Source organism: Micropterus dolomieu, linkage group LG21 (assembly GCF_021292245.1).
Source record: "Micropterus dolomieu isolate WLL.071019.BEF.003 ecotype Adirondacks linkage group LG21, ASM2129224v1, whole genome shotgun sequence".
Taxonomy (NCBI): Eukaryota; Metazoa; Chordata; class Actinopteri; order Centrarchiformes; family Centrarchidae; genus Micropterus; species Micropterus dolomieu.
Genome location: NC_060170.1, coordinates 20276897 through 20301608, shown reverse-complemented (window position 1 = coordinate 20301608; position 24712 = coordinate 20276897). Strand labels below are relative to the sequence as shown.

At 39.3% G+C, this 24712-nt stretch overlaps 1 protein-coding gene across 4 annotated transcripts in view; it reads left to right on the top strand.

Annotated features, from left to right (window-relative positions):
* ccser1 (coiled-coil serine-rich protein 1) overlaps nucleotides 1-24712 on the top strand; it is a 134254-nt gene that overhangs the window by 34523 nt on the left and 75019 nt on the right. For all 4 annotated transcript variants that reach the window (XM_046034951.1, XM_046034952.1, XM_046034954.1 and 1 more), the window contains exons 7-8: nucleotides 10135-10309; nucleotides 16703-16780. In XM_046034951.1, the coding sequence (XP_045890907.1) occupies nucleotides 10135-10309; nucleotides 16703-16780 (253 nt within the window). The remainder of the gene's footprint in view (nucleotides 1-10134; nucleotides 10310-16702; nucleotides 16781-24712) is intronic.

The window sequence follows — 24712 nt, the reverse complement described above, 5'->3', positions numbered from 1 at the left end:
GGGGGGGGGGGGGGGGGGGGGGGGGGGTGTTTTGCTCTTCCTCTATTGTCTGCTGCTCCTCTCTTTATTTTGTCTCGTTTTGTTGTGGACTACAGCATAATGTATGTTGATGCTGAGCTTAGAGCAAGGCACTAAGAAAATGTGGAGCAAAAAGCTGAAATCTGCATTCTGCAGTGATACACACAAGGTTTCCCACCTTGTTTGTTGTTTTCTCAAACACATTTGTTCCACTATTGATAACAAAAATGCATACTTTTACTGTTTTTACTTTTATAATCATTTAACTGCCCTTATTCTTTAGTAGCTGTCTGAAACAGCTAACATCAATATCAGCAAAATCTAGGGACTGGCAGAGAAAGTCTCTTTACAGCAGTCATCAGGAAACGTTGGCTTTTTCAGATGTTTGTCAGATGTATGATTTTATGCTTTGTGTACAAGAGTTAGATGAAAAGACCGATATAAATCTCATATCTGAACAGCAAGTGGAGAGATGTTCATCTTAGCTTAGCATAAAGACTGGACACAGGGGGAGTCAGCTGGCCTGGCTCATAACAGGAATGTGAAAACAACAATATTTGGTTCAGGGGGAAGTTGAGTTGATGTAACTATTTCTTGGCAAACAGCAGCTGGATGCAGCACTGGATGCAGCACTGTGCACAGCATCCCGGATTCTTGTCATCACACTAATTTTGCCAAATTTGATACCATTTTGCCATTTCAGAGACCAAAACAAAAACCTGTGCTGATTGACCATATCTGGCAGCCTGTAGCTGCACAGACATGCTGGGTAGATGGATAAACTTGTGTTTATAAGGTTGTTATAAAGTGTTGTTTTTACATTTCTGTTTGTGTGTGGATTAAACAAAAGAGATACAGTGTGCCAATTAGCGATCTGTAGAGGTGTCAGGAGGTGTATTTTTGAACTTTGACAGAGCCAGGCTAGCTGTTTTCCCAGCACTGGTAAACATTGTTTCATGCAGCTCTCATACTTAACAGATCATCTTGTTAACTTGTGCAAGGGTACGGTAAATTACATGTAGAGTAATAAACCAAGATTCCCCTTGCGTCATTGTAGCCTTCTGCACGCACTATACCTAATTAGGCAAGTCATAGTGTCTAATTTTGAATAAACAAATCATTTACACTTATATATTCTGCTCACCAATGTCCCTCTATACATAAATATACAGCATATTTCAGTATTGCCAAGGAAACACCTTTTAAATAAATGAAGATGAGGAGGATACATGCCTTTTTAATATCCTGGATTACAGAAGCTTATTCCTGGTACCTTGGCACATTTCCATTTCATTTAATCAGAATCAGAGCTTATTCAGGTGATTATTACAGGAAATGATGTCTGTGTGCACCAACTCGAAAAAAACATGAAGACTAAAAGATCCAAGACGACTACAGAGACATTTTTTAAACATTTATTTTAAATAGCTGTCAACAAGGAGATCAAGTGTGAACATTTGACACGTATCTGACCTGAGCAAAGAGTTTGTCACAATGAAGGCACACATAGACAGTCACGGTCATGTAAATCAGTTCGTATCTCGCTGTGACTCTGCATGGAAACGTTTGTTCGTCTGTGCTGTTGTCACGGCGGTGACAGGAATGTCACTACCACAAAACAACAAATCACAATTATGACTCATCGTAAACAATATATTTGTCTCTCTGAAAGGAAATTAGGCAGCTTGACGTTAGCCAGATAAAATGAGATGAAAAGGAGAGACAACATTTTAATTTATTTTCATGTTGTTGATGTTGCTGTAGACCATCCTCATAAAACATTAGCGGCACGTTGTGTTTGTCCGCTTACAGGAAACATAGCCTTGACTGGGAATTTGCATGTACAGATCCGCCCTTATGTTTTCTCTTCACTGTTTATTACAGAAAACCTATATTTATAATGTATCTTGTAACAATATGAGCTCTGTTTCACAACTGTGATACATATTATCAACTTAAACCAAGAATACATTATCATACACTTATTACAGTATATTGATTTTCATGGTGTTACTGTAATATTTCTTATGGAAGTATTACCTGAGCTTTTGCCCATTTTATCCTTTCGTAACTGCCGGGTCAGGTGAAGTATAAAGATCACAACACACAACACATTATAAGGTAATTTAAATGCCGGTCCTTTATTATCATGGCGTTAGAATAAGTAGCGTAAAATTATCATGTCCTTAAGTAATGAAAAGATGAACATTAATGTGCGCTCCAAACATGAATTCGCTTTGGGTGGGGAATTTGCATTTTTTAGCATGGATTTGTTGATTTGCATTTATAAAGAGCCTCAGTCAACCAGTGGTTGCTTTTGTGATCTATTGTCACCTTTGGCATTTATGCTTTTTTTAGTCCATTCTCCTCCATTAAGAATTCCAAGCAGGCAAAGTTACTTTTAAATAAGTGGAACAAACCCTAGTATCATTTAAAAAAACAGTCAAAGGAATCCTGTAGTGCTTGAATCAGAATCAGCTTTATTTGCCAGGTATGTGTACACATATGAGGAATTTCACTCAGGATTGTACATTGCTTCCTTGATGTTATAGTTGCATAACAATATAAACTCAAAAGAGTAGCGTGTCTCATATTTCCTGGGGCAGTCACTCATGGTGGTGGACTTTGTGAACTCGTTGCATGGTTTTTGAGCCAAAAAGTAAAGATGTTCTACTTTAGTGGAATATCGCTTTAAGGCTTTAATACTGGATACATTTTGGGGCAATGTGGCTTGGCAATGTTCTCTGAAATAGGAAAATGTAATGTGACACATGGGACCACTATTAAATAGATCTCTTCAAGCAACAAGAGGTTTTGATAGTAATTAGTGTGTTCTGATAACTCCCTAAGGTTGCTCCCCCACAAAAAGCTAGTGTGGTGTTTCTCAGGCTTTTTGTATGAGATTAACGTTATGATACTCACAGAGGATACGGCAGTAGACGAGTGGACAGTCCCAGAAGGTGATGCATACTAAGCCAGAGAGACGGCACACATTTCTTGCAAAACAAGCGCGGATTCAGAGTGCAGAATACATATGGGAAAGAATCAAGGACAATTAGGTTAATCAGAAAGTTACCCCTGCTACATTTGTTTTATATTCTGTCCGTTTCTGTGTCTGAAGACTTGAATTCACCATTGAGTTCATTGCCTAGAGCTTGGCTTGTGCTCACTCTTTAGTCACAGATGCACTTTATGTCAGAGATGAGTTTAATGGCAACATTAAACATCCGTAGCCTCAGGTGCTGAATGCAGATGAGCGCACTGTGTCTGTCAGATGGAAAGGAGGAGTGACAAATGGGGGCGATCATTCTCCAATAGCTATGGTGTACTGTTATGTTTTACTTGCGCATTCATACAAGTGCACACCTGACACACTGATGTCTGTGCTGCACACATGTACACAGCCATACACACACGTTTTGGCTTGTCTCCATAAATATAATCTTTGTTGTCAGTAAAAATTTAATGAGGGAAAAGTTGGCAGAGGGGACTGACTGCCATTCATACCGTGTCTCTGTATTAAAGTGTCCTTTACTGTTATTATTCATGAGACAATGCATGCTTTATATTGGTGATTGACAAGGGTGCAGCCTACCCCTCTTCACTGCTGCTAAAGATAATGCACTTCAATCACACACAATTTATTTGACTAACAGTCATTATTCGTCACTTCACACACTAACTGAACATTATGTAAACCCACATATCTGAGTGTGCGTATAGGAATATGTGTCTCTTCGTTGTTTGCTCTATGTGTGTGTGTGTGTGTGTTGTTTATTGCTCGTACGGATGCGCATACGTGTGTGTGTGTGTGTGTGTGTGCGTGTGTGCGTGCGTGCAGGTCTGTGTCAGTGCAGGGAGCCAGTGGCCCAGTAATAAAACACTGTGTGCGTGGTAAAATAATGAAAGCCATAAAAAGGTAGATAATTGGCTTTTTCAGGTTGGTGAAATGGATCACTTCTAATGGTGTTGTTGAGAATGCCTTCTGAGAGGAGAGGAGAGTGTAAGAGACAGAAAGACAATAGAGGAAAAACTACGTATTAAGAGGCGAGGAGAAAACAGAAAAGGAGAGGAGGTGAGCAAAAGAAAAGGAAAATGTGATGAAAAGAAATGAAGAGAGGAGAATGGAAGATAAAAAGTTTTGAGAGGACAGAAGGAGCCCATGAAAAATACAAGCACAATGGAAAGGGGGTAATTTTTCACACACCTCCCCTGTTTACTTTTTCTTTCTTTGTGTAATTACTTTGAAAATACTGTAGAGAGAAATCTGTGTGTGAAAATATTGAATTGCACTTTAAACCTTGTGATCAGTTCTAATTAGCCTCACACTGACATGGTCACGTAGTACCAGTTGTAGCCACTAGCTGGTGTGACACCACGTCTTTATAAATTCAAATTAGGACTGTCCATTTGTGTAATCTTCCAATTGGCTCCTATCACAAAGTCCTATTATCTGCACTGGCATACATATAACCTCTTCAGAGGTGCAGTGTGTGTGTCCATGTTGCTGTGTGTGTGGGTGTGTGTGTGTGTGTGGTGAGCATGTCTGGCTATCGTCTGATGACAGTGAAAAGACAGATGACCCTGAGTAGAGGAAGGGCCTCCCTGCCTGTATAACATCTATCATCACTGAACAGACCTGTCTTCAACTGTGTCGTGCACTTCCTGGTGTGTGTGTGTGTGTGTGTGTGTGTATGTTGTAATTACCTGCAGATGAGACTTGTGCTTAGCTGGAAAACCACCTTGTCTGCTGTAGTTTCAGTCAAATATGTATATTCTGACATGCTCACACACACACACACTAGCATATACCCCGCACACACAACACTGACAGCTTGGCAGTCTTTACCGATGCCGCTTTCGTTGAAATAATCTCTCGGTTCTAAGTTTTTGTTCTTTTCTCAATGAAACCTAGCTTTCATTCAGTTTAACAGGTGTCCTGCTCAGTTAGGTTTCAGGTCCAAAATATCAAACCACAGAAAGCACTAACATCTGTGTAGGAAATGGCCCATTGCTGGTACAAAAAATACATCAGAAGTTATTCTTTGCATTTGCAAAATATGTTGTAGATAATACTACAGATGTTTTCATTGTTTTATTCCTATAATACCAGCTTGTGATAAAAAAAAAAGCTTGATTAAGGTATGATGTTTAGACTTTAAAACCACCTTGTTAAATTATGGGTAACAGTGTGGTCATGTTTAAATATTGGAAATGTAAAAACTGACCTTCGATCCAAGGCTTGCCATGGTAGTCGGTGTTACCGTCAGTGTTACACGGTGTTCGGGCATACACCAATTACATTACATGCCAACCACCCCCACCTTCATTTATTAGTTTTTTTAAAAATAGAAATAAGTAATAATTTAGTTAATTTTTGCTTATCGGCTAATTTATAAAATGCTAAAATTCTTTTTTTAGGGGGTGGTGCAGCCCCCTCAGCACCCCTACTTTCCAGGTCCATGTAATCTACACACACCCCAAAATGATGAGATCAAAGTCTCACTGACGAATTGTAAAATGTCTACGTAATCGGTAACATCTGTGATATTACAAGTTTATTAACTGGTGGAAACATTTCCTCACCGTGACATCCCTATCCTTTACAGAATGAGACGGCACGGGAACCTTGGTGTTGGTTGTCAAAATCAAGGATTCTGCATGTCCATCCATCTTCATACACTCCACTACATGAACTACTTCCCACTCTCGCACTAAATATTGCCAGGGTATACTATAACATCCTATTGCAAATTAGTGGCAGGTGGATGTCATTCATAGCAGATTAGGTTGGCTAATTTCTTGAAATAGAAGAAAATTAAAATCATCACAAACAGCCAATTCCACCGCTACAGACAGCATGACAAATGACCCAGAAATGACTGTAAAGGTAAGATTTAGTGGTGTTGCCATTTCCTTTTAAATTGCCTTCAGTAAAACACATTTACATCTTTCAGTTGCTCAGTTTAACCAGAAATATCCCACTCGTCTCCTGAAACAATAAATGCCTTACATAAAGGCACCTGTATGATTATTGTTTCGGGGGGAGGCGAGCGTTGTTTGAAGCCTTATCCCACTCATTTTTGCATCGCTCTGTGAATTTGATGTGCGCCACAGAGGTGAAACCCTGGTGGAAGCGAGAGAAAGGGCAAAAGTGTTTGGCTCAGAGAAACACACAATAGACATAGAAAAACAAAAACAACTTTGAGAGGGAAAAAAAACTTTCTTGTGGCACTGCACTACGCCACTTGACACGAGCTGTCAGAGAGAAGAGAGCATGATTGATCATATGTCATTTATTTATGCTCAATTCATCCCGCCTAGATAGCAGGGTGGAGCAACAGAGAAATAAATGGAGAAAGTTCTCTCTAACCTGAGATGCCAGCCGGGAACAAAGAATACAGTTTAAGGGGGGGGAAGCACCTGTGGCTGCTTGACAGCCAGAGCTTACCTGTCCTCAAAAGACAGCAGGCTTCATTGACATTTGTCTGAGGCGCTAAGCAGGATCCCTTGGGGGGGGGGGGGCTTTGATACTGCATCAGTTTAGTGTAGCGGTTGTCAGAGTGATGGGGGTGAATAAAAAGACACAAGGGCTCGGGTAAAGGATAGAGTGGGGGGAGGGGGTGGTTGATGAGGGAAGGCCAGGTGAACAAAGAAAAGTCAGAGAGAGGGGAGCTTGGAGAGAGCGGTTGAGGGTTGAAGAGTGATGACTAGAAAGAGAGTGTGAAGGACGGAGAGACGGGTGGGGGAAGAAGATGTAGGGTTGATGTTGGGTTGGGATGGTGAATCAGTGAAGAAGACAGTATGAGGGCAAATGAGGGAGCGATTCAGTCCGACCTTTTATAGCGAGATGTCTTTGGAGTGGCTTATGTTGATCGATATTTTAGTGATATGGCCTTGTTTTGCTCAAAGAACATTTTTCCTGCAGAAATTTGCTGCCTGACTTAACGTTCCCCGCCTCTGTTTACTTGGTGATTTTTACTTTTTCTTTTCTGGGCAAATAATTTCCCTCTCACCTTTCCTTCTAAATGGCTATCAGTCAAAGTGAACACGGCCTCTTGATGATTAAGGAGCTCCACGGCTCTCCGTCCATGTCTGTCTCTCTTTGCTGCCGTCCCTCCCTCTCCTCCTTTTCTTGGTATGCAGTCTGTGAAGTCGCTGGCTGTCTTTGTGGTTCTCAGACAGGAGGGTGGTATTTCTCAGCTCACCTTTTGAAAATGTCATAAAGAAGGTACACTGTCCCCTTTTTTGCACTTCTGTCAAAATATCAACTTGGCAGAGAAATGTTAATGCAGGGATTTCGTGTATTCAAACATATTTGATCAATCTATTAATCATTTGTGTTTTGGTCTTTTAAAAGAATAGTATCGTTTATTGGGACAATTTCTGCCCCTGTAGTATGAATAAATCATGAATGAAGAGATTTTGCTACATAATTGTCACTTTACAGGCACACATTACTTTTACATTACTCTTACAGCATTATTATATCACTGTAGTTACGTTCCTGTAGTTGTGTGTTCCCTCTATACTGTACTATAATGCTACTGTGCATCTAAGGCTTTACAACCAATTCAAACTGAGCATTACAAAACTGAAAGTCAATTGTCGTATTGTGTGCTTGTGAGAAAGAAGCATCATCTATTCATAGTTAAAGTTAGGCAAGCAAGGGCCATGAGGCATGATGATTCATATAAACGTTAGGCAAGCAAGGGTCATCTCGAAATTTTTATTGATTTTAAACCTGACTGTAATTGCTTTTACATTTTTATTAGTGGGAAAATTACACATTGTGCTTTTTAAACATTCCCTTTACAGCATTTAATGAACTCATCGTTGAGGGTATTTTTACTTAAACAGTCAAATACTGTCATTGATGCTTTTGAATGGCAAATCTCTCATCTTACCACTTTCATTTGTTTTTCTCCATTTTAATCCTGATCATGCTAAGTAACTTCTTTCTTTACAATAGCTGTACCCACGAACGCTGCACCTAGAAGCACAGTTCTAGGCTTAGAGTTGGTGTTCTTCTGTAATTACTGCTGTTTGAAAAGAGTGCCAAATGTAATTTAAATGTAAAGTTCGCTTTTTATAATAAGTCTTTTACTACCCCATAATCAGCAAATAGTAAATATCAAAATCATAAACCACAACAGCAGCCATACAGCCATGCAATTCCATTCATAACTCATCATAAAGTAAGCTGTAGCATCTGTTTTTCTGTGTGAGTGGCAAGGCAAGATGTAACAGACCGCATTAAAACATTAGTCACATCACTCTTTTCAAACAGTTGAAACTACAGACCAGAAGGAGCACTTGATCTTTGTTTTCATGTCTGGTGGAATATAAAATAGTCTTACATCATTAGCAGTTTAAAAAAATACGCTTCTGGTTAAACTTTCATACTAACAGAACAAGTAAAGTGGCCTCCGAGCAATGAATGAACATGGTTGAATAAGGTCAGTGTTTCCGGTTGTGGTGCTTCGATTGAGCTTTGCTGTTGGCTGGAAGGCAAAGAAAGACGAGGAACGCTGTGACATTGAACAACCCTGCTGAATGTTCCTCCCTTTCTCTGTCCTCTGCTGTACTAAATAGGCGATGAAGGTGAGACAGAGGACAGAGGCCTTTCACCGGAGACCAAAGACATACTGCTCCAGAGGCCTGTTTATTGTTTAATGGACTGTGTTCTCAAATGGTACTGGTTAATTAAAAGAGTGCTTTGGTTGATCTTCCCCTGTTGTTTGTGTTCATCTGTGTCTGACTCCAACCCAACACCGCCACGGAAGTGTCACCGCGGTGTGGAGGAATAGAAAATTACATTGGTTTGGAGGCTTGTTCATAATCAGGCCTTAAACGGTGACTTATGAACTTGTCTCTTTTGGAGAGATTTCATCTATTCTATCTGTCAAATGGCCATTGGGGTCCGCTGTGCTTAATGTCAAAAGCTTTGTTAATTAAAAATGTTTGATGTGCGGCGCTCCAAATCTCCTGCACACACATCACACTGCATGCACACGCGAATGCACAGGGTTGTTTCTACAGTAGAATTAATTGTGGACATGCATTAATACAAAACACTAGATTAAGAATCCTCAAAAAATATGATAAGGACGCACAGACATCACCACACAGCTGTGATGGGCTATAAAAAAACAATCAAAGCTCTTCACAATGAAGTATCCTTTTGAGTTGATAATGATGGCGAGATGCAAGATTAGAAGACGGACTTTGATCTTTGAATACATTAATGTGTATGTGCGCCGTCTACACACGTAGGCATTTGTATGTGCTTTTATTTTGTCTGTTTGAGTATATTATCAGCTCATGTTTTTGGTGTTAAATCATCTTGAAACAGCTTATTATAGAAATGAGTGCTCATTAAAATGGAGTCCTTAAGGGGCCCTGTGTAACAGCTGCTGTGTTCTCTGAATGTTGCAGGTCTCGGTCTCCATCCGACCTTTGCTACCCCTGTAGAACTCTGTCTTCTCTTCATCTGTCTTTGTGTGTCTCTTTCTGTGTCATTTGTCTTGTTTTTTTTCATTTCATTATGTATTATTTAAAGCCACTTTATGTAGAATTTAGTGGTGTTTGTTCCACTTTGCCGCAGTGTGCTTTTTTTTATCTGCGATTTCAGGGTGCCAAAGATGAATATTTCTAAATCTTCACATAGTGGCTTTAATAAAACTAGCCAGAGTGTGTATCACCGCTGCTCTTAGTGTGATGCAGACAGATCTTTATAATTGCTTTGTTGGTATAGTTTGTGTAAACTTTGTGTTAGCGTGTTGCATCTCATTGTCACACATTCTGGTTCCACATGCTGACAAGTTATTGTTTAGCCCATATTTGTGCATTTTTGTTGGTCATGTGATATCACACAGGATTCTGGGAACTACTGGGTTATTCAGAAGCAGCTGAAATTTTTGACATTGCTGTCTAATGCTTCATCTGCACCATCAGTAATGACCAAAGGCAAGAATGAGATTCCACTGGTTGCCTGTGGAGAGCAGTGGGGAGCACTGAAGACAGGTCAATGATCTATGAAGTTTCCACACTGACTCACGCCATCATTAAATCTCTTTATTTCTCTCCCTTCCCTTCACTCTGTCTCTCCCCCAGGGAGCCCAGCCGTCCGACAAGCCTGCTGCCTGCTGACTGGAGTGCAGGCCCGTGTTTAGGGAGGGAGGATGAGCCCCATCCTCCAGGCCTGGAGACCCTTCCACTCAGACTGATGCAGCAGGACTGTACTGCTGTCAAAACCCTGCTTTTAAGACTGAGACGGACACTGCAGGAGGTGGGATACGCACAGACACACGCGTATGGACTCTTGTTACAGGGCACCTGCGGGGTCTTAAAAGTATTAAAAAAGTCTTAAATTTAATATTTAAAAATAAGTATATAAATACTATAAAAGTATTTTATTTCATTTACAAAGTATTACATTTAATTTACGGAGGTCTTAAATTGTCTCTCGTCCTTTCGTAGGATTAAATAAATGATGTAACGTCAAAAAAAAATTTGTGTGTCCATGACTTTACAATTTACTCCGTTTGGTGTGACTCATTTATAAACGGTACGTACAAAACAAGGCAGGAAACGTGCTTACGCCACTTCCCAAGCAGGCTGTGATTTATAAAAAACAAACTTGACGGAAGAATGTGCAGTCCTGTAAGTAAACTCTTAACCATGCGTACACACGTAAAGAGGAGAAATGAGAAACGGCGACTCACATGGCAGAAGGATGAAATTTTTTTAAATGAATAGGCCTACTACTGTGTAAAATAAATTGAAATAGTACCTCTGAGTATTATAGGCTTAATACCTTTCTGAATAAACATACACCCATTTGATTGATTTTTCCCTGAAGTGCGCAAAAACTCCCATAATTTAACATCATTTGCAGCGCAAAAAAGAACCAGCGTCAGCGTCGAGGACTTTGTCTGTGTGTCGGCGTTTCGCTACTGTTGTAATGTAACGTTATGTGAATGGAAACATCCAACATGCTAACGCACATTAAACTTACACCCACCAGATGGGCCGATCACCGGGACGAGGAAAAAACAAACCGGAGCCCCAACTCCTTGTCCTCACTGCTTTCAAGCCATTACTACATGCTATATTTCAAGCAGCTTTTAGATACAAAAAACAAAACAGGATGAATCACTGAAGCTATTGACATTTACATTGTCATAATATGTTACATTAAATTACCTTATCTAGCCAAGGTGCAACTAATTGTTACAACTCATACTGCACTATTTATTTTGTATTGGTTTCCCACCGTAAGAGTTCTTAGTGTGACAAATATTAATTTTATGTATCAGAGTACAAACACACCCCAGAAAGTTATTGTGTATAAAATATGAATGTGAGTATTATAATAAAATGTTTTATTAAATTCAGGTAACCTTGTAAATAATAATTTTCTCAGGCTTAAAATTCATAAAGATTTTCATTATATGGCATTGAAGTTGGCATTAAAAAAGTCTTAAATTTAACTTGGAGAATCCTTGGCTTAACCTGTGCTAACATGGTTTTATACTCAGATTAAAATATTAACTCAGAAGATGAGGATTACATCCCAGAAACACTGTTCTGTTAAGTGGCCCTTACAACAAGAATAACACAACTGGAAGATGAAATTGATTATCATTATAACACACTGACAGACCTTGTGTTTTAAACTAAAGGTTAGCAAATAATATGAAGCAATTGGCATTCCGAACCAAAACAGTACAGCGCTCCACTGACAAATTCTTCACTCCCTGTTTTAATCAGCTCTATTTCAGATCCATGAAATCATCTGAAAGTGGATGCTTTTCCGCCTTTAAAAGGTCTCTGTAATGACTTTATTTTGTTAATTGAATCAGATTCTACATTTGGAAGAGGAAATTGGGAGGCTTATTTGAACATTTGCCATCATATTCTTGATATGCACATTCACTCACACTCCACACATTGATCCTTCTGTTTCAGAGCATCACACTGCTCTTAAATGCTTTAGCCTGCTTAATGCTTAAAGTTTTACTTCTGGCTGTGAGGCCATCTCAGTGTGAATGTCGGTAAAACCAGTGAAATTGCACCACATCATTATAGATGTGATTAGCTGTAATGGTCACTTAGTAAAGCACTGACACGTTGCAATAGCTGCACAAGGTTTAACTGTAAAAACCAGGGAACCATTTTGATGGCCACCCTGTGCAGTCAGTCAATCTTTTTAACTGTGGGACTGCTTCACACCAGAATGTAAATAGAATGTAATAATGTTCTTGCTTTTAAACTTGTAGAACATTTACATTTTATCATTTATTGCGAATTTTCTTGAAGAATATGTTGTAAATGTGATTGGCATGCTTTATTTTGGGGTAATTGTAATTTGCAGAGAGCTTGACTTGGGGCACATTCTCAGTCATAATGGTAAATTATACAATCAACCCTCTGAATGTAAATTGCAGTTTTAGTTAGAGTTTAGCCCACACCAGGCCAGAATGATAATTACACTCTTTTGGGAAATGACTGAGACCTTAACAATTGTCCAAGTTTTTCAAACTTCAAGCGTCAATAGAAGTAATTATTTGGAAGTTAGTGTTTGGTGGTGTTTAATATACTGTATATTTTGTTTTGGAATGAAAGTGCTCATATTTTCACTAATACCCTTTGCCACTATTTTTTGTGAGTGTATGAGTCATTTACATACCAAAGAGGGATGTTAGTAATACCATGAGCTCTGGAAGTTGAGCTGAAAGAACATCCATTAGCAATGTCTGGCTGCTGTTTTCTTGTAATCTACATGGGTGACTGACCAAATACGGCATTATTATACAGACCGTTACTCACAAAGACAAATACACACACACACTCACAAAAAAAAACATATAAAAGGGTGACCAGACCTTCCCTAACACCCCCCACCATTAGTACCTCTAAACTAAGATCAAAGCTAGCTACGAGGGACTATCTGTGAATTACAGTCCACAGAGGCATACATATGGTTTTCTCCCTTTCTCTTTACTTTTCATCTCTCTGTTTCTTTCCTCCCAGGACCAATGTGAGAGAGACATGAGACATGAAAATGATAAAATAATAATTAGTGGAGAGAGACAAAACTAGAGTGGTGATGGAGAGAGAGAGAGGGTGCACAGCAGCATAACATGAATATGAAAGAGGAGATACTTTGCTCTCTTTGCTTACTCTGTTGTGTCATTAACTTGCAAATTTTGTTACCTTCCGTCAGCAGATGTAATCCATTCTGCTGCAGGAGAAGGGTGACTCTGCATGTCTGTATGCTTTGCATTTTATTTGCTTGACCTTGTGGTATTGAGCCCCTATCTTATGTTCTTTTCTTTTGTTTACCTTAACTCATAGCCCCTAATGTCTCATCTCTTCTCTTTCCTTCTCTTCTCTTCTTTTCTCTTCTCTTCTTACTTGTCAACTTTAAATGTCACACATAACACAGCACACCATAAATGACTCATGCAGGGTAGTCGATCAGTTCTGAAGCCAGGCGCTAAAGTGCAAAACTCAAATATTTATCTCATTATCGCCTAGATTTATTGCATATTCTTCTTTATGCCAACAGTCTAAATTGCAACAAAAGCTGTAGATCATTTTAAGACTATATTAAAATAGCATTTCTATTGTAGCATGCTTGAGAAACCTAATGAAATGAATTGGTCTTTACAAGATACCCAAGATCTCACATTATCACTCTTTTCACTATCACTAACTTTTTGGGGTTTCTCACAACTACAATAACATGAGTCAATAAACAGTCAAGATTGTTCAGCACTCCTAGTATAACCATTGCTGAGAGAAAGGTAGACATATTCTCGCAATTTATTATGCCTTTAGCTAGACAGAGCACCAGACTTTTAAATTTAATTTTTAAAAAGTGTTGTTGCCAGCTGTTAGCCAGCATTATGGATTAAGATGTCTAAAATAGCTTCATTAGCCTAACAGTTGTCAGCAAGAAGACCTGGACATGGTGAATAAAATGATAAAACAGTAACCTAACATGCTCAGTTTCTCAGTTGCTGTCAGAAGGTCATGAATACTATTAAGGGGTTTAAGATGCAATGCACAAACCACAACATCCTCAGTTCAACATCAAATTTGTTGCATCTCTCTCTCTCTCTCTTTCTACTATATGAAATAAAGGCTTAAAAATGCCCTCCAAAAATTAATACTGCATAGAAGAATGCAAGTCATTGCATATCAGCATGCATGACCAACAGGCCAGATAATGCATCATATCTTATAATTTCCTGTGTTTATTGTGCATCACATTTGTCAAATTAGCATATTTAAGCCAGTGTTGTTCAGCAGTCTTAGCAGAAACATTGCAGCTCCATCCATCCTTGATGTATTTCTCTTTCAGTAGTTTATCCTGTTGGTTACCAGTGGAACATTTTCTAAAATGCCACTGTCCATGTGTGCATTAATGTTGACTAACACAGGGATCCCAAATTGGTCAATGTCATGGGTTCTAGCAAAACTGTGGCAGCCATACACACACAGACACATACTTGCACTCTTTGTGGCCATTGTTGTGCAGTATTAACACTTGCACCGCTAGGCCCTGTTGGCTTGTGCCTCTGCAGCACCTGTGTCTGTCCCAGTAACTGTGTCTATCCCAGGCTGCTGCTTGACTTGTGGCAGCAGCTCATTGTTGCTGCCTCCACCAAATTGTTTCTGTAGCTTAGTGTTGTTACAAGAGTAGCTGTGGATATGAACAAATGTAGTTGAAAATACTGTTGTGCATTACATGTCAGGCCGTGGCGTTCATCTCTGCTGCCGTCATTACACCAGCTTTTGGAGTGAAGCAGAATTTTGACATACAGTAGCTAACTAATATGCTATCCATCGGGATCTGTAAAAGTGAACTCTTAAGATAAATTATGTGTCTGTGTAGGGAGGAGATGTGAAACAAAGAACAATTTTTAGTTTGAGTTTAACACAGGGACTCTGCAATGCGTGAGCAGAGTTGGAATTTCAAATTCAAAGCACTCAACCTGTGTTTGCCAAAGAACTCACTAAATTGCATGACATTATGTTGCTTAATGTCAATGAGAGAGAGTTGGTGTGAATGCACCTTGAGTTATTTGAAGGTTTTCATTTCTTGGTTTAACTGATGTGTGAATCTGATTAAAGGGGTGTATCAAACTACAAAACCTGCTTTCCTTTCCTAGGCCATTCATCATCTTTAGACATTTAGCTTCTGGGTAGTGCAAGTCATTAAATCCCGAGCTCCCAGGCAGCTTTTCCCATTCTTAAATCTGAAAGGCTTTTTTCTGAACCACATCTAATTGTGGGGACAGTTGTGTGTTAAGGCCTGTGGGACAGAGGTGACCTTAAAGAGAATGTGTATGTGTTGGAGAGAAAAGAGATGGAGACAGAGAGTGTATGGGTGTCGGTGAGTGTGCACCTGTCTCTCTATATGGGGAAAGCCATTGATCACTGATGACACATTGAGGGCCAGACGCCATAGTACACCTATAATTCTGATAGGGAGGTATGCTCCTTTAAAAGGTCAGCCAAGCCAGTAAACCGTCAAGTTTTTGCTGTGCAAAGATTTGGCCTCCGATGTGTCTCAGAGCTACCTTCAAAACCTGAACGTAGGCCAAAAATATGCACAAACAATCAGGATTTTAGCTTAAAAAGCACCTTTGTAGGGCGTCTCGATTGTAAGTATGGTCATCTCTCTCAAACAACAGAGGGGTTGGCTTGTTTATAAATTTGTAAGAGGGCAGCAGATGGCAAGAAATAGACCTTATCAGAACACCAAGTGTGTGGAACATGTAGCTACACTTTACCTTTCCCTTTTCCTTGTCGTGTCTTTGTCATGCCTCTTGTCATACCCTTCTTGCGTATGCTGTCATGTCTTTACCATGCATTATTACATCGATAGCATCAGTCCTGGCTGAAGACATGACTTTATCCTCTCTCACTTTCCCATCTGAGCTGTCAAAAACCCCCACAGGTGACATTTAGACCAGCGTCTGGCTTTTTTTAAGGTGTGTGTGCGTGTCCACGTGCAGGGCTGCATATGACAGCATGTGCACCCTTTGTCACATCAATGTATGCAGCTGTTATGTGTGTGTGTGTGTGTGTGTGTGTGTGTGTGTGTGTGTGTGTGTGTAAAACCCCCTCCCATTGACCCTGTTCTTTGCCCACAAGACACCTGTGTCAAGGAGCAGAGCCAAAATCTGTCTGATCACAGAGATTATGTAAGAAACCAGGTGGGGGGAAAAATACGAGTTACAGCATTGGGTTGGATTTATACAGCCAAGTTCTATGAACTCAATTATCCTACATTTTTGTGAACCAAATGTGCCTTAAACCTAGATTAAGAGACTTAATATAATATTGCCCTGTAGATATTTTGTAAAAAAAAAAAACTACTACACTAAGGTTTAGCATGCTGCAGCTTAACGATCACCTTAATAGAGCTAGTCTATTATACATCAAACATCCCTCTATTGTAGTAGTAACAAACTATCTGTGTGTAATGTTTTGGACAATATTGCTAACACAAGGAAGTTACAAAAATGTAAAGCTAAAATAGTTGCTAATACCTTAATTTTGTTTACTGATCCTGTAAAAATCACTTGTTTGTCATTTTATCACAATGTTTATCTCAAACCTCACCTTGATGTGATTTTTATATTTATGTTTTTGTCTTTTGCAGAGCACAGAGACGAGTCCGGCCAGCAGCCTCCAGTCACTACCCATTAGCCCTTGCAGTGAAAAGTCCCTTCCATTTAAGGTAATCTAAAGCACACCACTTTATGTTGCTTTATATATGCACACTACTGAATTATTGTGTATGTGTTTAAGAGAAAAAAGTAGGTGTTTAGTGAGTGGCATGGGCCAACTTTTGACCGAATATCATTTCCATCTGTCAACATGTTTAAGTGTAAGGAACACCCACACTTAACCTTAAGAGAGTGCTTAAATCACCTATTAAAGCCGAGCAGACACTATTCGAAGTAAGCCTGATTTCCCCCTAAATTGGTCGCCCCAGACTAATTTTACAGATTGGTTGTTATTTGACAAGCAATTTGAGGGGGGTCATGACACCTGATTAATTGTACGATTAACGATCTGGCTCTTGGATGATTGGATGGATTTCTGGCAGGTGTAAAATTTTGGTTGGCAGTTTGAGCAGTTCTATGGTCTGATTTCCCACATGGCTGCTGTCAAAAGAGTATTATAAACTTTAGTGTGCTTGTTTTAATGTTACTGCAATAGTGTTTTACATGTTGCGGCTAGAACTGTAGTGTTGAGGCTGCTATGATATAAACTTAACTACGCTGCCGAACACCACATTGTCTCCATCTTCCAGTTCCAGTCTTTTTTCTCCTTATTTCCCTTCATAGTAGAATTGCACAAAGGAACGCAGCCTTTCTCTGTTTTTGCCAACATTTTCCTTTTGTTTGAATAAAATTTTTGTAAATGGACAAAGCCGGCCGTGTTTGCGATCATTGTGAGCTGCCATGTGTGATTGATCCGTACAGTGCGAGAATGAAAGTCGCTGGTTCTGGCCGTGCAGATTTAAACATGTTGTGTGAGTTATCACAACATAAAAGATAATAAGTGTCTGTCTGGCATATAGTTTATGCCATCATTTTATACACATGCAATATTTTTGCTGAACTCAGTTGTTGTGGTTTTAGGTTGCTACAAATCAAACTATAAACTGGGCATCATTTACTCACACAACCCTAAACTACAATGCGCCAGCTAGTTCAATTAAAACAACACAGCAGTCTGTCTGTGATTTAAAAAAAATCGTCCTTTGATCCGTCAGTTTTAACCTTATCAAAACAATTAACAGCCTTTTTCTCACACCAGCTTCTAATGAACCATAAGGAGATCAAATAGGACGCGCGAGAGCAGAGGAGCAAGGCAGGGAGTGCAATCTGGATGAGATTTGTCTGTGTGTGCATGCGTGCTTGTGTGCATGTGTACGAGTAGGGTTTAAGTTTACTAAGGGATACTTTATTTCTTAATCTTTATGTCTAGCTTTTCTCTGTGATTTACAGTATCTCAAAAAAGTGAGTACACCCCTCACATTTTTGTAAATATTGGATTATAGCTTTTGTGACACTATGCTACATGTAAAGTAGTGAGTGTACAGGTTGTATAACAGTGTAAATTTTCTGACCCCTCAAAATAACACATCACACAGCCATTAATGTCTAAACCGCTGGCAACAAAAGTGAGTACACCCCTAAGTAAAAATGTCCAAATTGGGCCTGAAGTATCAATATTTTGTGTGGTCACCATTATTTTCCCTCCTTTCCTTCACATACTTGGATGTATAGAATAGCAAAAGGCCCTTAAAATGCCGTCCACTAAAACACAACCACAAACTAAGGCCTCAGTTTCTGACACAGTACCAATAAATATTGAGTATGGCTGTTTATTGGGCGTACTGCTGTACTAATTGTTAGTGTGAGTGTTTTACATAGGTCTACATACACAATATTTTTTGTTACAATTTATTACCACGTCTTAGTTTGTGTGCATTTATTTGTGTATGTGTGTATGTGATAGAGGGTGGTTGTTTGAGTGCATGTCCTCTTTATTGACCTACATGGAGTATCAGTGGCAGCTGGATGATAAGGAAAAATTAAAAATGCATGGGTGGGACGCAGCATGAAGACAGCAGCTCTGGCTCAAACTCTCTCATGAAGGAATGCACTGATGGACAGACAGGGAAGGTGGACAACTGGAAGAAAATGAGGGCAAATGTCTGATTAAACCCGTGGTTCTCCAACTAAACTGTCAAGGCCTAGGCTCACTGATGCATGAGGGGAGCGAAGGCTGGCCCGTGTTGTCCAATCCAACAGACGAGCTACTGTAGGTCAAGTCATAGTGCATATACGGTGGAGTCTATGCCCCGACGGGTCAGGGCTGTGTTCGTCAGCATAGGGAGACCTACATTATGACCAGCAGGTGGTCATTATGGCTGATATGTGTATCTGTCTGTAAATACAGCTTACAGTGTTGCCGTGTACAGTTCTATTGCAAATGCATGTCTTGAAGACTGAGAAATCTTTGTGTTACATGGTATTGCAGTCATACCTAAACTGGTTTAAAGGTTCATTCTTGACTTTGGGAACACATACAGTAAATGTTATAAACATAGTCTAAAATCAAGGTATACACAGCTGTTTTTGGAGCTTTTTGCCGCACCCTGTATGTCTGTATTAAATAAATGCACATTTATGAAGTACATATCGATTGACAAATTGCTTTAACATATTGGATGATAATCAGTTAAACTTAGTTGGGCTGGAAGAAGATGTCGATTTGTTTTAAATTTCTTCCACTTCACTGTTAAGAAAGATATGCACCACATTAATAAAATATTTATGTGCCAAACTGTTAACCAGCTGGCCTCCAAGTGTTGAGAAGATCTGGACAAATTGTTGCCCATGAACAGTGACTGTTAGCAAATCTCTAGGCTTCTATTCCCATTGCCAATTATAAGAAACAACTTTTTCAAAAGTATTGATTTTTTTCGATTAGTGATGGAGAATTCATCCTAAATATCATGAACCTCTCTCTCTCTCGCCTGACCAGGAGTGCACTAAGGGAGTGGCAGCGGCATGGAGATTGACATTAAGAGCAGGGAGAAAGCAGCAAGAGTTGGAGGAATTGAGGTTAGGCAGGCAATGGAAACAGGTAGAGGAATAATAGAGGTGTGTATGTGCGTGCGTGTGTGCGTACGTGTGGAGAGAGACAGAGAGAGAGAGAGAGGAGAACGAGTAAGGTGGGAGGCTAAGGCTAACCTTTTGACAGAGCTGGAGGCACGGAAAAGAAACAACATAAAGATGGAGAGGGCGTATTGCATGAGGAGAAGCTGAATAGGAGGAAACAGTTGCATGGCTGAGAATAGGATATTGTTCTATTTGAGTACAAGATAGATTGAGGAGTGAGGGGATGTGGGAGAAAGGCTTTAGAGTTAAATGTGGAAGCTAAAGTTGAGGTGCATACAAAAGGAATGCATTCACTTAGATGACATTAAATTAGATAGAGAATGAATATGGGAGTGCAAGAGATGGAGGTGAGAGAGGAGAAATGGGGGAGGGGTTTTAGGAGGCGGGCAGTAGAGGAAGAGGGAACGGAGGGAAAGAAGTAAAAAGAGTTTGAGGGAGGGGCGAGAAGAAGAGATTTTGTCCTGGCACTCCAGAAAACGACTGCCGGTTTAAAAATAATCTACGGTAGTCACCTGAGAGGCTGCAGTGTCACAGTGCGCCCCAGTTTAATTTAGACCCAATGCATGACATGATTTTTACCAGATTTTGTCCCAGTTAAAGTGTTCTACTGTATTATAGAAGACTGAAGTAAAAATCCCACACTAGAGTTGTTGCCAGAGGTGTATTCAGAGCACCAGTGTGGTTAAAAAAAAAAATTGTCTAGGACAGCAACTTTTGTACTTAATTAAGTGGCATTTGTGTACATTCACCTTTGTTTTAGCAGACATGAGGAACCTCTTTTTATAGGGAAACATTTATCATTGTGTCAAATGCTGTATAATTAGAAATTAATAATGTATTTTTATAATGACGGTAGTATGAGGGGGTTAAAATGTTACATGTGTGCAGGGAAACATGTAAAGATACAAGTCTCATGGGCACACGCACTATACACAAAACAAACTCTTGCAAACAGGCAATCACAAACACACACGTCCTCACAGTGTGCTCCTGTGTGAAAGATTTCTCAGGACTTACTGTCCTGAATTTCGAATTTTCTGTTAAGTCTCTGTTCGTCCACATCAGTGTTTTCTGTGATATGAGTTCTTGAGATAAAATCAAGACCCATAATAGTGCAATATGAAGTGGCCTTTTACATCTCAAATTATTCATTATGCCAACATGGCCGGTTGCACAAAGTTAGACCGATCTACTAGCAATAGGTCAGTCTTCGTTTTTTTTCTTAGACTTGTCAAAGGCTATCTGAACACTAAACAGTTGTGTTTCTGGAATAACATGACACCTGCTGATAAAAGGAATATATAACTCACAATGCGTGGTTTGCTATCAGGGTTGTGGTGTGAGCAATGACAACAGAAAGAGACTGGAGCAACACCTTTAAAAATATAGATATATATTATTTCCCCTCTGACACTCAGCTTTCACAGTAAAACATCCTTATAACAATTTAAATGTTTCCAGCTGGCATATGTTTTCTGCTGGTCTGAGAGGAGTTGAGCAGCTTAGGAGGCTTGGTCGGCTGTGCCTTTTAGTTTCAAAAGACTCTTAATTCATTCACATAGGCAATTAATCCTACTTAAAATACTCAAGAATTATATCTGAAGCCTGACTATTTGTAAGATCTAAGCAATGCAACCAGCTTCTGATCCTCTAATATTTCATTTTACATCATCACTAATGTGTCTGTGGATCTCTGAAAAATGAAATACAGTAGCAGTACAGTATTTCACTGCATTGAATTAGCCTATTTTTTATAATCTCTTGTGCTTTATTTAATATGTCTCAGTGATAATTCCACACATAAGACAGCTCAGTGGCTATCCCCATGTTTTAGGACATCTCTCTTCTATTTCAAACAGCATAAATACTACAGGACTGGTTTGACAGGTTGCCTATCTGTTTCTGTGCTAGGTGTCAGCTTAACTGCCTTTTGAGGTGCTTGGCCCAGATGGATCACCTATAGCATCACATGACTGCTGCAACAGACACATGTCCTTCAATTTATATAGGAGGATTGCAGCGTCATAGATTGTCATGAATAGAGTTCGTCCAGATGCACGGAGGTCTTTATTGTCACAATGCTGAATCATAGCATACCTGGGAGATAATGGTGACCGTGGGGCCTCATTTATAAACGTTGCGGATGCACAAAAGAAGGCATACGCCACTTTCTAAGCAATTTATAAAAAAAAAACAACAACAACAGACTCTTTACGTTACCTCTGACCCATGCGTACACACATAAACTGGAGAAATGAAAAACTGCAACTCAGATGGCAGAAGATTGTAATGGTTTCAAACGGATACCACTGTGTAAAATAAATGAAATTTTCCTCTGAGTTATATTATATAAAACTTAATATAATATATGAGTTAATTTGCAACAACAAATAAAAGCCATTCTTAAACAAATAAACAAACATTTGATTGATAGCCCCTGAAGTGCGCAATAAAAACATGATTTAAGATAATAAACACAAACGGAGATATCTGTTTATGCACAAGAACGCCTCAAATATGTTGTACAGTTTAATCAGCAATCATTTAATTTGATCTGTAATTAATACTTCATGGTATGAAATGTATTCTCATTTCTCATTATTGTCGTTTTACCGATACTCAGGTACACAGCTTCTCCACCGTCTCAGTCGCTGTAACTGACGTGACCCACATAATATACAATAATGCAGCATAACGGCGCAGAACAACAACACAGTTTTATGATCCATTCACTAAAGTAACATTACTTACAGCGGTCTGTTAAACTGTTGAAGTGTGGCAACAGTCTCATTATAATATTCAATCTAGCTCACTAACTGTTTCGTTATTATCCAATGCATTTAGCTGTGCTCACATTGCTGAGCCTCCGGTGAAAGATACACAAATAACTTTACTGAAAATCAGACAGGCGAGCTAACGCCGCTGTTGCACATCAGCTGAATGCAGGCAATGTGTGAGCTGAGTTCAGGCATGTAAAAAAAAAAAAATATATATATATATATATATATTCGAATACCAAAATTGAAAATCGAATGAGTACCCAGTTGCCCGAGTGCGCATAGTCAAAATAAAAGCGCTTTCTGTGTTCCGTCCATACGCAACCTTTTAACGTGAATCCTACACACAGTTTTTTAAATGAGGCCCCTGGTCTTTAGATTCTACTGACAGCTGAATTAATGCATAAAGACAGGAAGGTCACAGTTTTTTATTGTACATTCTTGAAGGCATGATAACATCTGTATGTGCAAATGACACTTTGTTAATCACACCTTTCTTTTTTTACACTTAAGCTGCTTCTTTCGCCCTCATCTGTCAGTATACATAAATAGTATGCTATTGAAATCATAATTATAGTCAGTGAGGCAGACAGGAAGCAGACAGACATGGACACATGTTTCATCTCAGAGTTCGACAACTTAATGCTGGATCAGTGCATGCAGGTTTGTGCATGTGTCTTAACTATAGGTTGTCCAAGCAGCCACATGAGACAACATAACTACACCAAGAACTGAACTATTAAACTTAGACTTGCTTTTATCCAGTGTTCATTTAGCTTGAGCAGCATTGTAGGTCACTCTGTACTTATTTTTTGTTCTCCATTTCGAAATTATTAAGTACACCACTTTGTACTTAATGTTGAGGGTGTGCTATTTTGGCACTTTTTATACAAAGAAGTAAGTAAATGGGAATGTGCTAATGGACATAAATCAGATAAAGGGTTTGGAAAATTACCCATTTCAGACCCAATTTTCAGACAAAAAAAACAGTAAAATTCACATTGTAAAATGCTAAGGATTCATGACTTTTTTGTTTTATGCGGTTGCTGGATCCAACATTTTTCACTTATTTTCATCCTGCATAGACATCTTATTTTGAAACCGGACGTTGTCATGTGTGGATCCTCGCACTAAATTCATCAAGTCCGACCCAATTTGATAAATAATTTTGTATGTGGTTCTCGTATTGCGTAACAAGAAGACTTAGCCTCTCTTCAGGTAGGACTCTCATACTGCATTTTTTTTTATTAAGAGTGTCAGTGTAATTGTTCGGTAAAATTTCTTCGTTGTTTTGACTTACAGTCCCCTTCAAAAGTATTGGAACGGTAAGGCAAATTCCGTTGTTTTTGTTGTTCACTGAAGACATTTGGTTTTAAGATCAAAAGATGAGTATGAGACGAGTTCAGAATTTCAGCTCTCATTTCGTGGTATTCACATCTAGATGTGTTAAACAACTCAGGACATATCACCCTTTGTTTGAACCCACCCATTTTTCAAATGAGCAAAACTATTGGAACATGTGACTGACAGATGTTTCTTGTTGCCCAGGTGTTGCCTTTTAGGTTGATTGTCCAAACATTAAATAGTTCTGCATGACTAGTCTAAGTTTTCATCCTTGGTTCAAACCTATAAAGACTGCATTTCCTGTTAAAGAGGATAAACCAACATGAAGACCAGAGAGCTGTTTATGGGAGAAAAGCAAACCATTGTCAAGCTGAGAAAAGAAGGAAAATCAACCAGAGCCACTGGACAAACATTGGGCATAGCAAGTACAACGATTTGGAATGTCCTGAAAAAGAAAGAAACTACTGGTGTACTGAGCAACAGACGTCGAACAGGTCGGCCAAGGAAAACAACAGTAGTTGATGACAGAAATATCGTGAGAGCTGTGAAGAAAACCCCCAAAACATCAATAAGTGACATCACCAATGACCTCCACAGTGCAGGTGTGAAGGTATCACAATCCACTGTTGGAAGAAGACTCAGAGAGCTTAAATATAGAGGCCACACCACAAGATGCAAACCACTCATCAGCAGGAAGAATCAGAAGGCCAGATTGAAATTTGAAAAGAAGTACAGAGATGAGCCGCAGAAGTCCTGAAACACAATCTTATGCACTGATGAGACCAAGATTAATCTCTACCAAAGTGATGGAAAGGCCAAAGTGTGGAGAAAGAAAGAAACTGCTTATGA